Source organism: Nymphalis io, chromosome 17, assembly GCF_905147045.1.
Source record: "Nymphalis io chromosome 17, ilAglIoxx1.1, whole genome shotgun sequence".
NCBI classification, from domain to species: Eukaryota; Metazoa; Arthropoda; class Insecta; order Lepidoptera; family Nymphalidae; genus Nymphalis; species Nymphalis io.
The window spans coordinates 2,132,040-2,149,247 of NC_065904.1; the positions used below are offsets into that span (position 1 = coordinate 2,132,040).

Consider the following 17,208-nt stretch of genomic DNA (forward strand, 5'->3'; position numbering starts at 1 on the left):
GTGTCAACTATCTCCAAGTATGATTCAAGCACGCGAACGAAACGAATGTATCATTCGAGCGTGTTTGTCAGTCTGTAGGTCACGATTTAATTAATCTGTTAACGTTCAACGTTGAGGAATTTTTTTCACTTAAACTTATTTTTTTTTATTTTTTGTTTTAAACTTAAGTTACTATTTTTACACCTTACGAGCGCGTGTAACTTAGTTTACAATTTGACATAAGTGAAACGTTGTATCAGAGATGTTTTATCAAAAAAAAACGTTAAATATAGAAACGTTGAATAGAAATTCGATCTTAGAATTTGACTTTAAAAAGATAATGATAAATTTTTTATTTTATATATGTTGGAGAAATTGGGGGATAGGATTTCATTTATTATGTATCCTATTTCTTTCCGTTAGGGTTGTAACGTGTATTTAAAATTTCATAATGATCAGATAAATTGTTAAATCGTGAAAGCGTTAACAAACAAACTGACTTTCGTATTTATGATATTAGTTCATATGTTCTGACTATGTATTGTCCTCAAAACGATTGTAAAGTGACCTCCACGATCCATTACGGGCGAATCGGTTTCACACTGGATTAGAATACATAAGGCTAAAAGTCATTCTTAGATAGATTTATGTGCACTGTTGTTGCGAGAACCACAAGGAGCCAATAGGCTTTGTGCGTAACACCAAACAGCAATACTTGGTATTGTTGTGTTCCGGTTTGAAGGGTGAGTGAGCCAGTGTAACTATAGGCACATGGGATTCGTGGCGCGTTGACGATGAATGAAATGACGAAAGAAGTTAATATTTCTTTCAACGCCAACGTCTATCGGCGATGGTGACCTTACTATTCGGTGACCCATTCGCCTGACCACTTACATATTTCGCAAACTAGTTTCTACCGAGAGGGCAGATATCATTTATCCAATGTCTTTTTTTCTATACTCCTGACAACGTGCTTGCAAAAATTCATAACAACTTTTTATGTAGTTAAGACGTGAAAGCATAACAAACGGACTCAATTACGCATTTATAATATTTGTTAAGAATGGATACATTTGTACTTATGCGAGCTGTATCTCTACAATTGTAATGCGTAAAACGAGTTTCCATTGTTTGTTAATTCATTATCATAAACTATGTTCGATGTAGATTAAGATAATTTCATCTTATGCATCATGACTCACAAATATCCATAGACAACAGCACCGTATAAATACGGTAGATCGTATTCTGTAAATGTATGACGCATTGAAAATATGGAGCGTCAGAAAAATGTGCTCTCTCTATTCTAACTATTATTATAAACGCGAAAGTTAGTTTTTTTGTCTTAACTTTTCAACAGATAATCATGAAACTTTGTATAGTTTCACGTCAGTGATACAAAAAAGTACACAGGGTACATACCCCTCTTCCTCCCTTAATTCTTTTATAATCTTTACCTCTATTTAGAGGTAAGTTTTGTTTTTTGCGTTAAATTATATATTTTGAGAACTACTATTGATTTTCTCTACTGACGACCTATGGAAGGATTTTTTCCATCAGACGCTCTATTTGCCTGACCGTCCTTACAATTTATAAAAAACATACATTAATTGTTTATTCTTCGTTATTGTAACCTCTTTTTAAAATATACTTTTTAGTTTTTTGTTTGTATTATGACATTTAACAAATAAATATATTTCTTTTAATGACAAAGCTTTATAGTTTAAAAATATATTTGGGGTGCAGTTTGTTAATATGTTTTCATACTGATATTTATTATTTCATTTATATCAACAAAACATCTATATACAACCTCACCTTTGACTAAATAAATTTGAATATTTCTAAACACTCGTGAAAAATTTAAAGGATCAGAATATTCGGTGCTGTACAAAAACATATATATAAGCTGTGCCATTTAAAAAAAGAACTGATTTAGTATCAAGGATAGTAATTGGAATATCATAATGAATATACCAGAAATAAAACCATACGAAGAACTAGCGGTGGACACATTGGTGTCCGTAATGAACAGAGCAAAGGAAACGCTTGGAGAGCGACAGACTTTGAAACAGCTAGCCAGTAAGTACCCTCATAAAATTGTTACAGTGAATAGTAGCCTTATTTATTAGCATTATAAATGTCTATTCTATTAGAACATTGCTGTAATAAGAGATCTCTCTAGAACATATTTATACATCGATTCATATATTATTATTATTGTTTCTGCCAAAAAAAAACTTTTTTTTAATAGAGTTTGCCTGGAAGAAATTTCTTTAAGTGACTAGACCGCTTTTGCATACTTTTTGATGTACATGTTCTTTTATATAATATTTGTAAATTGTGTGCTCTTAAGAAATAAATAAAAAAATATTTTAATCGTGTACATACTTAAAAATTTAATTTGTTGAAAAGCGTCTACTGCGATTATTTTCCGTAGAGTTAATGTATATTACCAATATTAACTTTTCATTTAATATAATAATATCCTGGGACATTATTAACACACGGCCATCTGATCCCAAACTACTTTTCTTTTTTAAATACATACTTATATAGATAATTACACCCAGACTCAGGACAAACAGACATGTTCATGCACACAAATGTCTGTCCTGGGTGGGAATCGAACCCCCAACCTTCGACGTAAAAAGCAAGTATCTACCAACCACGCCAACCGGTCTATAATGATTCAAAACGCTATTATAAAATTGATTTTATGCGTTTTGATTTAAGAAAACACAATAAAGACAAATGGAATTTCCTTACGTTTTGTCACCTCGTTTAACTATGTATAAAACTATGCACCATTCTTTACATTACAACGAAACTATTTTTCTCTTTCACACCGTGATTGGTGGTCGTAACTCGTAACGCAAAGAAAAAAAATGTTAAAATTTATTGTATTTAAATGAGAGACAGTTCTGTGTGTTAACTGGTTTGCTCTTAGTTGAAATCCAATTAAGAAACAAGTAACAGTCTTGTCGCTAAAGAAGCGATCTCTTTCTGGCATCTGAGTGTTCTTGACTCGTCCTAAAATATGCGAGAGCGGGCATATACTTAAATACTAAGGTACTTCTTTTCCTTTCCCTACCTGACTTTGAAAAATAAAACTTTACCATCATTTATTTTGCTATAAATGTCTTAATACCTATATAATATTGTTATTAATACCTATATAATATAAGTAGTGTTTGTATATATATATATATATATATATATATATATATATATACATAATGTACATGTAGTTGTACATCGGCCTTAATTAAAAACACTGATATCTCTCTTTCTGACATTATTGGTTTGACATTTGAAAGAAGAAGACAAAACATGTAATCACTATTCACTAATTTAAAAGTAAAGTCGCGATAGATTTCAAAATTATGTAACAGTATTTTTTTAATAGCTTAAAACGTGACTAAAATTTAGCTTAAGAATAAAATTATTTTTCGGTTGCGATTAAGGAAAACACATACAAGCTAGGTAGCGCTTTGTAAATAACGTCAAGAGCTATATTATCTGCGAGACAAGAATTAGTTTTATAAATGCGTTAAATAACGTGAAAATGATACCATAATGCAGGCCCTATGTTTATTAACATTTGTTAACAAAAACAAACAGAATCAAAATAAAAGCCAATTATGAGGGTACTGTTCTATTCTTCAAAAAACCTTTTGTGTTAAGTTTGTTTATGTAAAAGAAAAAATGTATATATTTGTATTATACTAGCTACAACTTGTTACATTGTCTGCAGTAATTTTCGGTTAATCTCTCATCTATATCTATCTCAATTATAAGAAATTGATTTTAGTTTCATAGAAAGTTAATCTAACCTAAATGAAAATTCGATTCCAAAAAATGAGCTAATTCTATAATAATTCGAAATGCATTTCTATCGCTTTGATCTGTTGATTGAGGAAACATTTAAGATATTCTAAATAAATGGAGTTAAAAAACTTTGATGTTGGGAAAACTGCGGAAGGAAAACATTTATCGATAACAGTGACGGTGATCATTATCGAGAGGAAGTTTTATTATAAGGTTTTTATAAGCAAACAAAAGGTGTTAATCAAATAAGATAAAATCATGAGACCATGAGACCATAAGACTAGTATTGAAATGTTAACGGTCATTAGCCCACTAACTGGGCTATAACTCCTCCAGGTTCCGAGGTCGTAGGATCAATAATTATCGAATCTTTATGTCACGATTTAATAAGCCGAGATGGCCCAGTGGTAAGAACATGTGAATCTTAACCGATGATCGTGGGTTCAAACCCGGGCAAGCACCACTGAATTTTCATGTGCTTAATTTGTGATTATAATTCATCTCGTGCTTTACGGTGAAGGAAAACATCGTGAGGAAACCTGCATGTGTCTAATTTCACTGAAATTCTGCCACATGTGTATTCCACCAACCCGCATTAGAGCAGCGTGGTGGAATAAGCTCCAAACCTTCTCCTCAAAAAGAGGAGAGGAGGCCTTTAGCCCAGCAGTGGGACATTCACAGGCTGTTACATCATTACATCATGTCACGATTTTCTTAGTAGCACCATAAAGTTTTAACCAAGGATCAGAGATGTAACTGAAAACATTCCTTGTATCCACTTTGTATGTCGAATCAACTGAGAAAAGCTCTTTTATTATAGAATATGTCGGCGGACGAGCACATGTGCCACCTGATGGTAAGTAGTCACCAACGCCCATAGACATTGGTATTGTAAAAAATGTTAACCATCACCTACATCGCCAAAGCACCACCAACCTTGGGAACTAAGATGCCATATCCCTTGTTCCTGTAATTACACTGACTCACTCACCCTTCAAACCGGAACACAACAATACTAAGTACTGCTGTTTTGCGGTAAAATATCTGATGAGTGGGTGTTACCTACCCATACAACCAGTAAAAATTTAAAAATCAATCAGTCAATGCATCGTCTCGCGATATTAGTTGTTTTGTTCCTTGTGTCCACAATATATTCAGTTAATAACAATGGCTCACTCACCATTAAAATAGATAGAAACGCAGCAGTACAAAGTTTTTGTAGTATGTTTATCAGTAGAATAACTAATGTGTGCAAAATCCCACTACCGTTAAACTCATTTCTTAAAATATTCTCACCCTGTTGTTAACGCCCCTTGTAAATTTTCAATTAAATTTATTTTAATATTTTAGACAGCCGTGACGTCATGACGCCTCATGTTAAGGTCCACCTCACAACGTTGGAGTGTCCATTGGTGATCACAAGTGAACAGCTCCTCAAGCAAACTATAGAGAAAAAATGGCGCTTGACGGAAACGTTTATGTACCACCTCAAATACATGGGTAGTTCAAAGGACGAGTGTTCACAGTATTACTATTTTGAGGTAAATTTTCGTAGATAAATAATTCCTTAAGCAACGGGTACAATATACCAGTCGAAAGATGCGAGATCAATTCCAAGGAATCAAATCTGTGATTTTTCAAGTAGCATTAATTTCATGTAAATAATAAATAATAATATACTCTTATTAAATTACGCTAGCGACAGCTATCGCCTTCATACTAAAATGAAATAGAAACTGTTGCCTACAAATCTGAAAGTAAAGGGTTAAATAAGACAATTTTTAACCCAAATTATCATGCAGTACAAATGATCTTAAGAAAGAAAATCACGTCATTTATTAATTGAACGGATAAACAACTTCATGACCTATGTAGGAGATACTTCGTATGTTATATCTGCCTCGATTACGTAACTATTTTATACCAATTTCACATATTTCTTCAGGCAGTGTTCAGCCAGCCCACCGCTGCCTATCCAATACCTCAAGCAACTGCATCAGTATTCTTCAGAGTTGAAGATAAGCACATCGAGCCATTGGAAAGCAGAGGCGTTCCCTTAGTATGTATTTGTCGTTATATTTGTGTGTTTATCATTATATTTTTCGCATAATGATGTCGACGTTGGCCATTCTCAAGAGAGATTATCTTTCCGATTGTACTGGCCGTCGTCGCGTTTGGACTTCGTTGGACGTTCGTTTGGACGTCGTCTTCTACTACTTACCATCAGGTGGAGAAGTCATTTACCCTCCCGGAAATATAAATAAAAAAAAACTAATTGCTTGGATTAGACAAATGTGTACGCAAACTCAGATCGCCACGAAACGAGGACTGTAGCCGCCAGACAGACGAGTTAGTCAGTGTAGACATATAGCCTTTAAACGTTTAAATTTATTGAAGATGGTTACATATAGACACATATATCACAGCTCAAAAAAAAAAAAAACAAAAAACAACAGCAAAATTTTAATTGAAAATTATAACTTAATTTGCTCAAAATCATTATAATATATATATATATATAGAAATATCTTAATATAAAATTCATCACTAGTAGATACATATATCTAAATAAAAAATTTGCTAACGTATTGTATTTGGTACCGACCGCAAAACAATAATAAGATAAAAAAGTTTTTTGTATATTTTTATTTATTTATTGGAACATAAAAAAGTTAACATTAACAAATGTATATAGGTATCGTTTTGTTTTTGCCGAGATGGCCTAGTGGTAAGAACGCGTGAATCTTAACCGATGATCGTGGGTTCAAACCCGGGCAAGCACCACTGAATTTTCATGTGCTTAATTTGTGTTTATAATTCATCTCGTGCTTAACGGTGAAGGAAAACATCGTGAGGAAACATGCATGTGTCTAATTTCATTGAAATTCTGCCACATGTGAATTCTACCAACCCGCATTGGAGCAGCGTGGTGGAATAAGCTCCAAACCTTCTCCTCAAAAGGGAGAGGAGGCCTTAGCCCAGCAGTGGGACATTAACAGGCTGTTACTGTTTGTTTTTTAGATGACGTTCAGAATCGAAGGTCACCGGTTGGATCATGACGTTCGCTTCGAAACTCTAATAGCTGATTGGATACTCGCCGTCATTAAAATGAAAATAATTTTTTTCAAGAGAATCGAGAGCTTAAGACTTTTCTAACTATATTTTATACGATCTAGATTACATGTTGTTCAGTGCATCATACGATGAAATATTTTTTTTTTTATTTGAATAGTATTTTTTTTTCAGCTTACTATTATAAAATAATATTTAATTAGTTATATAGAATTGTACAAATTTATAAAGTAGAAGAAGCTTAGTGTGAATATTTTATTCACACAAAAAATTTACGTATTTGTCGCTTTTATTCTTACAATATATATTTAATATCAAAGTATAATTCATTTAAAATGCTATTCTTTAAAGGTATCCCCCGGTACGTGTTATTACGGACCAGACTGCTCCAACTTACCATGATGTGAGCCGTCTGTGTAAGTGCGGACAAGGCCGTAGCGGTGCATCGACTCAGTCGCATGTAACTCTAAATTAACTCTAAAAAGTGCGGTGCGCGCTCGTGCACTGCGGTTCGGGGTCTCCGTATAAATACGGACGAAAAAACTTATTAATTTATCTGAGAGCCGTGCACGCGTATAGTGGAATTTTATTATTATGTACTATAAAGAAAGGAAGCCAAGATGGCCTAGTGGTTAGAACGCGTGAATCTTAACCGATGATCGTGGGTTCAAACCCGGGCAAGCACCACTGTATTTTCATGTGCTTAATTTGGGTTTATAATTCATCTCGTGCTTTACGGTGAAGAAAAACATCGTGAGGAAACATGCATGTGTCTAATTTCATTGAAATTATGCCACATGTGTATTCTACCAACCCGCATTGGAGCAGCGTGGTGGAATAAGCTCCAAACCTTCTCCTCAAAAGGGATAAGAGGCCTTAGCCCAGCAGTGGGACATTCCATTCTTTCCAGTAACGGGCTGTTACTGTAAAGAATGGAATGGTCAAACGTACTTATTTTAGATTTTTTATTTTATAACAGCTCTTAGCAATTTTGCGGCAAAAGAATACAAAAACAAAAACGATTTTTGGTGTTATATGCCGACAGCCACAAGCGCGGTATCTTTTTCTTCACTTTGTTTTTGCACATATTATAATTATTATAACTAAATATAAGCACTACAGCCATAGCTGCAACATTTATTTCACGTTGCGTTTTAGAATGTCAAAATGGCTTCCAATCTCGATCGATATCGATAGACATTCGGTGCGTGGCCGTCTGTGATCGTCAGCCGTCTAAAGTCACGCACCTTAAGAACTCAATTCCTATCTTACTAGTTAAATGTCGAAAGTCGACTTACGGTAATACACTATTTTGATGCGTGTATCCTTTAAATGTTATAATTTTTACAAACAATTTCGCATATCACTGACATCTTACAGAATAGCTCCACTGTTAAGTCTTAAGTCGAAACACTCATATATACCTAATTATAATAAATACAATATAAATATAGTTTCGTACATATTGACGAACTTTAGTATTATTAAAAAAAAAAAATGCGTAAATGTTTAGGTAGGTAGGTTAGGTATTGAGAAGTAAATAATCGTGATACCCTCATATTTATTTATATTTACTTAAATATAAATAAATATGAGAGAATAAAAAAAAAATGTGAATAAAAACGACGTCGCTATTATTAGTAAGGCTACGTAAAAAAACGCTTAAAAATGATTCAACCTGCATTCTCAGAAGCACAGAGCGGATGCCGATAATTTATTTAAATTAGTTGAATGACCTTGAAAAGGTTTCAAAACAATAATGGCGTCGTAAGGAAAAAAATCTGGATTTTAACCGTAGTAACAGTAACAGCCTGTGAATGTCCCACTGCTGGGCTAAGGCCTCCTCTCCCTTTTGAGGAGAAGGTTTGGAGCTTATTCCACCACGCTGCTCCAATGCGGGTTGGTGAAATACACATGTGGCATAATTTCAGTGAAATTCGACACATGCAGGTTTCCTCACATTGTTTTCCTTCACCGTCAAGCACGAGATGAATTATAATAACAAATTAAGCACATGAAAATTCAGTGGTGCTTGCCCGGGTTTGAACCCACGATCATCAGTTAAGATTCACGCGTTCTTACCCCTGGGCCATCTCGGCTTTTTTACCTCGTGTAGCATTAAAATTTTGATAAAGTTCATATATCGGCAGTTCGTGTATTGATCTAGTAAAAATAAAACTGTTTAATATATTTACACATACCAAATAGGTGCTATCTTATTTTGCGAAGACAAATGCGCATTACGGAGCCTTTACGCGGAAATCATAAATCGGACATTTATCATCTAGATATCAGAATGACCGGCCATTTGTAAATTAAAACTCTTTGTTAATAACATAAATACCAAATAATTAAACAAAGGTATTAAATAGTACTAAATTGATACTAAATCCTGGTTTATATCTAACGCTGATTTGTTACGTTGTCAGTACGGTCTTCGAGGTTACATAACTCCGATTGGACATGCAATTTTTTTTTTGTTCGACATTTATTGCCGAATAAAAAAAAATAAGACATTAATAAGATTATTAAAGAAAAAGATTTAAGCATACGAATTTATATAAGTTTTCCTCAAATTTTCAATAAAGATTATCGTCGTATTTCGACTATTACGCAAAAAAATAATCAAAATACTTTATTCAACATAGAAGCATTACACTTAATTATTGATAATTAAATTAGAATCTACTACCGGTACGGAAAAGAAACACCCAGCACTGAGAAGAACCAGCGAAAGAAACTCCGCGAGTTTTGAATGAACATTAGTCTTTAATCATTCTGTTTTAATCGTCGCTTTTATTCTGGCATGACCTCATCGCCTATTTTAATAACTAATAAAATGAGGGAAGACAGTTTTCGGAATATATGCAAATGAATAAAGCTTAATATAACTCTATAATTAACTACTGGATAGGTTCTTGGTATTAGACAAGAAATAGTATTAACTAATCTGATTTGAATTATGTTGTTATTCCAATGGTTATTCCGGCATTTCCCTCGTTCGTGTAATATGATTAATTTATATAATACTTGCTTGGTGTTATATATATATATATATATATATATATATATATATATATATATATATAATTATATAATTTTATGATAAATAATAATTTAATAATAATTGCGATGAATATGAAAATGAAATAGTTTTCGCCCTCAGCTTCGCCCGCGTGATGGAACGGATGTCAGTTATAAAAAAAATAGCCTATATCAGTCCTTGAGGTTCAAGCTTGCTTCACACTAAATTTTATCAAAATCGGTTCAGTGGCTTAACCTTGAAAGCGTAACATACAGACAGAGTTTCGCATTTTTAGTCTATTATAAGGCAACTTGAAGTTACTCGCAAACATTAAATAAAGAACTAATAAATAAGCAAATCATTTAAATCCGATAAGTTGAGATATCACGATCACGATTGCGTAATAGAAAACTTTCTCGCACGTGATTGAAATACCTACGGATACTTACCACCACCACCGTTCTTAGACTTTGGTGATGTAGGAGATATTAACCATTCCGTACATTGTAAATGCGTCACTAACCTTGGAACTAAGATGTTATGCCCTCATGTGTCTAGATCATCTGTGCTCATTTGCCCTTCCAACTGATGCACAACAATACTAAATATACCGTTTGGCGGTAGAATATCTGATGAGTGAATAATACCCAGATGGTTGAAAGAAGTCCTGCCATAAAGAAAACGTACTGCTAAGATATTACCGTGACGACAAGTGTCGACATACGTCTCTTTACGCGGTAAAGGCCCCTTTCCGCATATTTCAATATACATAAATCGAGGTACAGTCTACCGGCTGTCTCGTGACGGCAACAAATTTTAATTTGTTTTAGAATGACAGTCAAGCAAACGGTCCTTCTGACAGTAAGTGTGTAACCTTTGCGTATATACTCAGCAATGTAAGAAATACATACATACAGTCTAATGCCCAGTTGAACTAATAAATAGTAAGTATATTTCTTTGTTTTTATTATCATCATGCTGTTGCATAAAACAAATATTGCTATACGCAAGTAAAGCAAAACATTCTAGAAAATAACTGGAAATTTAAAGGAATTTTGTGTTAGGATTTCAAATATCGTCTGGTGAATTATTCACCATGTCGTCTGGTGCTTCATTGTGTTTGTAATTCATCTGGTACTCGGCGGTGAAGGAAAATACCGCCTACATGGAAACCTACATGTGTCAGTTGTTATCTTGACGCGTATATTTACATATATATGGAGAGACCAAACCGCAGCAGGAAGCTTTTTTTATAGTTTCCGGGAAGGCAAATGACTCCAACTGCACCTGATGGTATGTAGTAGTAGTTATTTACATTATAGTCTGAAAGAATAACCTGCACTAGGCGTCACTCTTCACGCCTCGTTTGAAGGAACTCAAGTAAAACAAGGAAAGGTACCCGTGTGGTGGTGAAAAAAATATTTTTTGGAAAGAAGATGTTTTTTGCATTCGCAGTAGGATTAGGCTATTATTGTTTTCTTTACTGTTTGTATAGTTTTACACGTAAATACGCTTTCGCTTCACGACACGACAAAGATGTAAGTTAATCCAAGACAAATAATAATTATATGAATGCCTATAATGTAACCTATTTCAACACAGAGGAGTTAAAGCAAATAAACAGCTTTGACATTAAATTGACGCGATATCATTGGTGGAGAAGTTTAATAATTAATCTAATAATGTCGGCGAAGTTGTTATTTAAATTTTGTAAAGTTAAATTGGATATATGTAGTTACGAGAAATAGTCATCATCATCATCCTTTTCTCCTCCACTGCTGGACATAGGCCTCTCCAATGGTACGCCACTGAGCTCGATCTTCAGCACTCAATCCTTGCGTATATCGTCACTTCACCTAACTGGAGGGCGTCCTATACTACGTTTGCCTAGGCGTGGTCTCCACTCCAGAAATAGTGTCATAACTTAAACAAATATATATTAATCAACTTCTTGTAATGCTTTTTGCAAAGCTATTAGCAAATCGCATTAAATATGTAAATATAAGTTTTATTTTTTTACACCTTATTAAGTCGAGATGAGAATAAGCTCCAAACCTTCTCCTCAAAAAGGGAGAGGAGGCCTTAGCCCAGCAGTGTTAGTTAGTTCAATTATCGTGTGGATTGGTTATAAAACCGCAAATTAATCGCGTCGGTGATTTTTTATCGATTGCGTGTGAAATATTGGAAACGTTTATGTTTAATAAGATTTTAATAAGACGTTATGCAATTAATTATTCAAATTAAAACTCTCTAATTACTGACTCATACAAACAATTACTGACTCGTATATTATAAAAAATAAAAATATATATTTGTATTTTACTGTAATAATTAGGAAGATAAAGTTTAATTAGCAATTTAACTGTTTTTTTTATATAGCTTAATTTTGGTCAGCCTAATAATATTTATAGAAAGTGTTGTTTTGATTATCAGTACAGTGAGTGTCCACCTGTGTATTTCCCACTGCTTGAAGAGAAGTTGAGGAGAAGGTTTGGAATTAATTTCACCACTCTGCTCCAAAGCGTGTTAGTGGAATACACATGTGGTATAAATTTAGTGAAATTAGATACACGCAGGTTTCCTAGACGAGATGAATTATTAACATGAGTTAAGCACATAAAAATTCAGTACTTCTTACCCGGGTTTGAACCCACGATCATCAGTTAAGATTCACGCGTTCTAACACCTAGGCCATCTCGGCTTTTTCTAGTTTTACCAGTACAATCAACAGCCAATCGTTGTCCACTGCTGAACATAGGCCTCTCCCAAGGTGCGCCAAAGCTCCCTGTCCTCCGGCTTCCGCATCCAGTTGGTGCCCGCCACCTTCTTAAGGTCGTCGGTCCACCTGGCTGGAGGGCGCCCTACGCTGCGCTTGCCGATTCGCGGTCTCCACTCTAGGACTCGTCTTCTCCAACGGCCATCGGTTCTACGACATACGTGACCAGCCCACTGCCACTTCAGCCTGCTAATTTTGCAAGCTATGTCGATGACTCCGGTTCTTTTCCGGATAATCTCATTTCTGATCTTATCCTTCAAAGATACTCCGAGCATAGCTCGCTCCATAGCACGCTGAGCGACTTTGAATTTGTGGACTAGTCCCGCAGTTAGTGTCCACGTTTCGGCACCGTATGTCATGGCAGGTAAGACGCATTGGTTGAAGACTTTCGTCTTACCAGTACAAAAAGTTAAAATTCCAAATTTTATCAATTGAATTTGGTGCGTTTTCATTGACATTATTTAACTACCCGTATATACGGAACCTCGGTTAGTATAGGGGATCATTAATAAAGCGGTGTTACTAATTTGTTTCGATAAGGAATAAACGATATGCTATTGACCAATAAAAATAGTTTTATCACAAAAAAAAAACTTGAAACAATTCAGCAATAAACAACACTAATCGTGGTAAAAATATTGTTTAGCTTTAGACGATTTATTATAACTATTGTTGGAATTAGTAAGCACCCTTATATTACATATATAACATATTCAATACAAATCATAAAATCGTTTTACAATAACAATAGGAAAAAAAATTAAAATATACATATTATTAACAATAAATAGAACTTACTAGTATTAATAACAAGCAGTATATTTAAAATGAATAATTTTCTTTTTGTAATAAAAACTAGCGATTCAACTATAGGCGGATGCAGCCGTTGAATAGCTTGTTTTGTAGCAAAGCATACAGTGGCGCACGATAACACACCTGTCATCGCTATCATGTGTGCTTATGATGTGCTCGCGACTCTTCTCGCGACTCGCGACGAGGAAGTCCAAAACATAGGACGGTAATACTGTTTTTCATATATATTATGAAATCCGTCTAAAGGATTTCGATGACTAATCTACTAGTTAACTATTGAAGATGTAATGCTATAGTACACAAGCGTTTATTTTTTAAGAATAATGGCAATGCCCATTTTTTTAAGGACATAAAAATAATCCTATTAAGAGTACCTTAAGCATGTGTTCCTAAATTAGACTGTGAATGTCCCATTGCTAGACTAAGGCTTCTTTTTTTTTAGGAGATCGTTTTGGACCTTATTCCACCACGCTGCTCCAATGCAGGTTGGTGTAATACATATGTGGCAGAATTTCAATGAAATTAGAAATATGCGGGTTTTCTCACGACGTTGTCCTTCACCGTCAACCAAGAGATGAATTATAAACACAAAGTGTGTGTAGGTATGTGTTAAATAAGTGTCTATTTAACTAATTAATTATTAAGTAATCTCGACAAAGTATATTTAATTTACACGAACAATAGCACGACGTTATTATTTTTATTAAATCTATAAAAAGAAGCCTTCACAAGTAACCTCGGTCACGCTATACATTAATATCATTGTTTTAAACGTTGCGTGTTCACTAGCACACGTCTGAACGTAAATATGCCTTTGTTGATTGGCTTCAAATCGACTATCGTCACATATGTTTTAATTTTAAACGTAAGTAATTCACTACACGTAACAGAAGATAAGCCTTACTGTTCTGCAGTCTCGTATTACTGATAACATATGAAGTTTTTCTTATTATAATTTTATTGTAATCTGTTCCTCGCCTTTCCGGTTTGTCTTGTCTTTTGTTCTGACCGAATTTCGTAGATATTATAGTATACATGTACGGGTACGCGCTCAGATGCAATCTATATCCTTTGTTCTCATATTTAGATTGGATTTACGGCAAACGACCATATAGTGTAGATATATGGAGCAGGACCAACGGCTTCACGCGTTTCTGAGGTACGGGTGTTTAAAATAGGCAACTTCCTAACGCTTTACTTCAAGACCTCTTTTTTATTTATAGTATTAAGACAGACTGACAATTAGATGTTAAGGAATCACGCCGCTCATAGACATTGGCTCTCTAGGAAACTTTAATAATCCTTTACATCGCCAATGCATTACCATTGTTAGGAACTAAGTTGTTATATCCCATGAAGTTATCTGATAGCTTAGAAACTAGCAACGAGACGAGCGTCGAACGAGCGTCGTACGAGCGTCTAGTGGAAGACTATTACATGTGAAAAAAATACATTATGTATTTTTTGCATCTGCCAAGTATTAAAGGTTTTATTTTAAAGACCGACACACACGTATTGACTACCGACATTTATTTTTAACTACACACCTGTCAAAACACGACCTAACCTTGAGTAGTAAGGTAATAACTGTTGTACTCATTAATTTCATTTTGTCTTTATTTCTTGAAAATGACTGAAATCTAAGTCAATTACGTCAAAAGTCAGCGACATATGTCTAACTTTTATATTAAAGTCACAAAAAGTATATTTTTTTTATTAAAAAAATTATTAAAATCATTAAGGTCATGTTTAATGGTCATATTTTTAACAATTATGAATTCTTATCAAAATAAGTAAACTTATCGCCTCAAGTGTTTAAAATAAAAGACTTCCCTTTTACTGCATATAATTTGGACGAATGGTTAAACAGATAATACGACATAGGTATGGAACCGCGACCGTGTCGAAATCTATTGAGTGATATGTCAAAGCTCGAAATTTTTACAGATATTTCATTGATGCGGATCACCTTTTTGCGATCAAACATGGACCCCACTTTAAAAACCGATTTGATCAATGCGTTACAGATGAATTAAATAGCCATAACGAATACATACGTTAAAGGCCTCCTCTCCTCTTTTTGAGGAGAAGGTTTGGAGCTTATTCCACCACGCTGCTCCAATGCGGGTTGGTAGAATACACATGTAGCAGAATTTCAGTGAAATTGGTCACATGCAGGTTTCCTCACGATGTTTTCCTTCACCGTAAAGCACGAGATGAATTATAATCACAAATTAAGCACATGAAAATACAGTGGTGCTTGCCCGGGTTTGAACCCACGATCATCGGTTAAGATTCACGCGTTCTTACCACAGGACCATCTCGGCTTTTTTAACGAATACATACACAATTTCAAATACTAATTAAAAAGCAACTCTTTCTCGAAAAACTTAAAATTCACACCGGTCGCATACCATAAAATCAACATCGATACAAAAGATACAACTCCCCAACAACAAACGATGTCTTCATCTACTAACAGGTAGAATGTAGAAAAGGACCCAAATATGTTAGTAAATGAAGACAAAGGACCTAAAAAGAATGTCCGAATTGAATCGCGCTTACGATCCCTTGCAGTTTTTAAATGGAGAATATGGATACTATCTGACAATACAGCAACAAAAGAGGTTCAGCATAAAACAAAACAGTTTCCTGTATGCATTTCTATGCATACAGACTAATGGTCAAAAATAACCGTTTCAATATTTTACATCATTAACGTGATTTATTCAGTCAATACTGCGTTAACATGATGGCTAAAATGATCTTGGAAAGATTGAATTTTATATCCCGAAATCAACAAAAGTTAAGAGATGAGGATTACATTACATTTATGGGATGCTAATGTAATTGCTGCAAATATTGGTGAATACGTTATCTTGCCCTAATCTTTAACGGGCTCCCCGCGATACATGCAATACCATTACATCTAATATAGTACACAGAGAAGTTTTAAACAATTAAAATAATCATAATTTATTTAATCATAATCATTTCATTCACTCATTTGAAACCCGATAATATAGCCAAATTGGCACGCACCCTCCTTTTGGCAGTCAGGAAATAAATCTTAGCACTCAACGAAGTGGGCACGGGTCAGCTAGTATCATATACAGGTCGCTCTTGGCACTCCCTTCATTATCAAACTGGACCATTTATCATGATAATATATTAAAAGATACAAGTAAGTCATCAAATGTTCTATACACGGAAATATTTAGTATTTTTATGTTCCAGTTTGAAGGGTTAGGGAGCCTTATTAATAAAAAAGGATTTTGGATTTTTTCTTAATTTAGAAAAACCATTAGTATAATTTGATTGATAGATGACGATGATCGTGGGTTCAAGCCCGGGCAAGCACCACTGAATTTTCATGTGCTTAATTTGTGTTTATAATTCATCTCGTGCTTAACGGTGAAGGAAAACATCGTGAGGAAACCTGCATGTGTCTAATTTCATTGAAATTCTGCCACATGTGTATTCTACCAACCCGCATTGGAGCAGCGTGGTGGAATAAGCTCCAAACCTTCTCCTCAAAAGGGAGAAGAGGCCTTAGCCCAGCAGTGGGACATTAACAGGCTGTTACTGTGTTTTAGTATAATTTCAGAATTTAAAGAATTTAGAAGCATAACTTAATAAGCTACAACTGTTAGCCTATATGCCACATACGTAATTATTAATACCGTATGTATTGATTCAGTAACGTATAGAA

General features: G+C 34.4%; 1 protein-coding gene across 2 annotated transcripts; it reads left to right on the plus strand.

The window, feature by feature from the left end:
- Positions 1-1,730: 1,730 nt before the first annotated feature.
- Positions 1,731-7,391, plus strand: LOC126775035 (uncharacterized). Of its 2 annotated transcripts, none has more exons than XM_050496763.1 (4): positions 1,731-2,061; positions 5,161-5,351; positions 5,756-5,869; positions 7,234-7,391. In XM_050496763.1, the coding sequence occupies exons 1-4, from the start codon at positions 1,947-1,949 to the stop codon at positions 7,282-7,284; spliced, it is 471 nt and encodes a 156-aa protein (XP_050352720.1). In that variant the 5' UTR covers positions 1,731-1,946; the 3' UTR covers positions 7,285-7,391. The 2 variants fall into 2 exon arrangements, with proteins under 2 accessions (XP_050352720.1, XP_050352719.1); XM_050496762.1 differs by lacking the exon at positions 7,234-7,391 and adding an exon at positions 6,832-7,117.
- Positions 7,392-17,208: the final 9,817 nt, after the last annotated feature.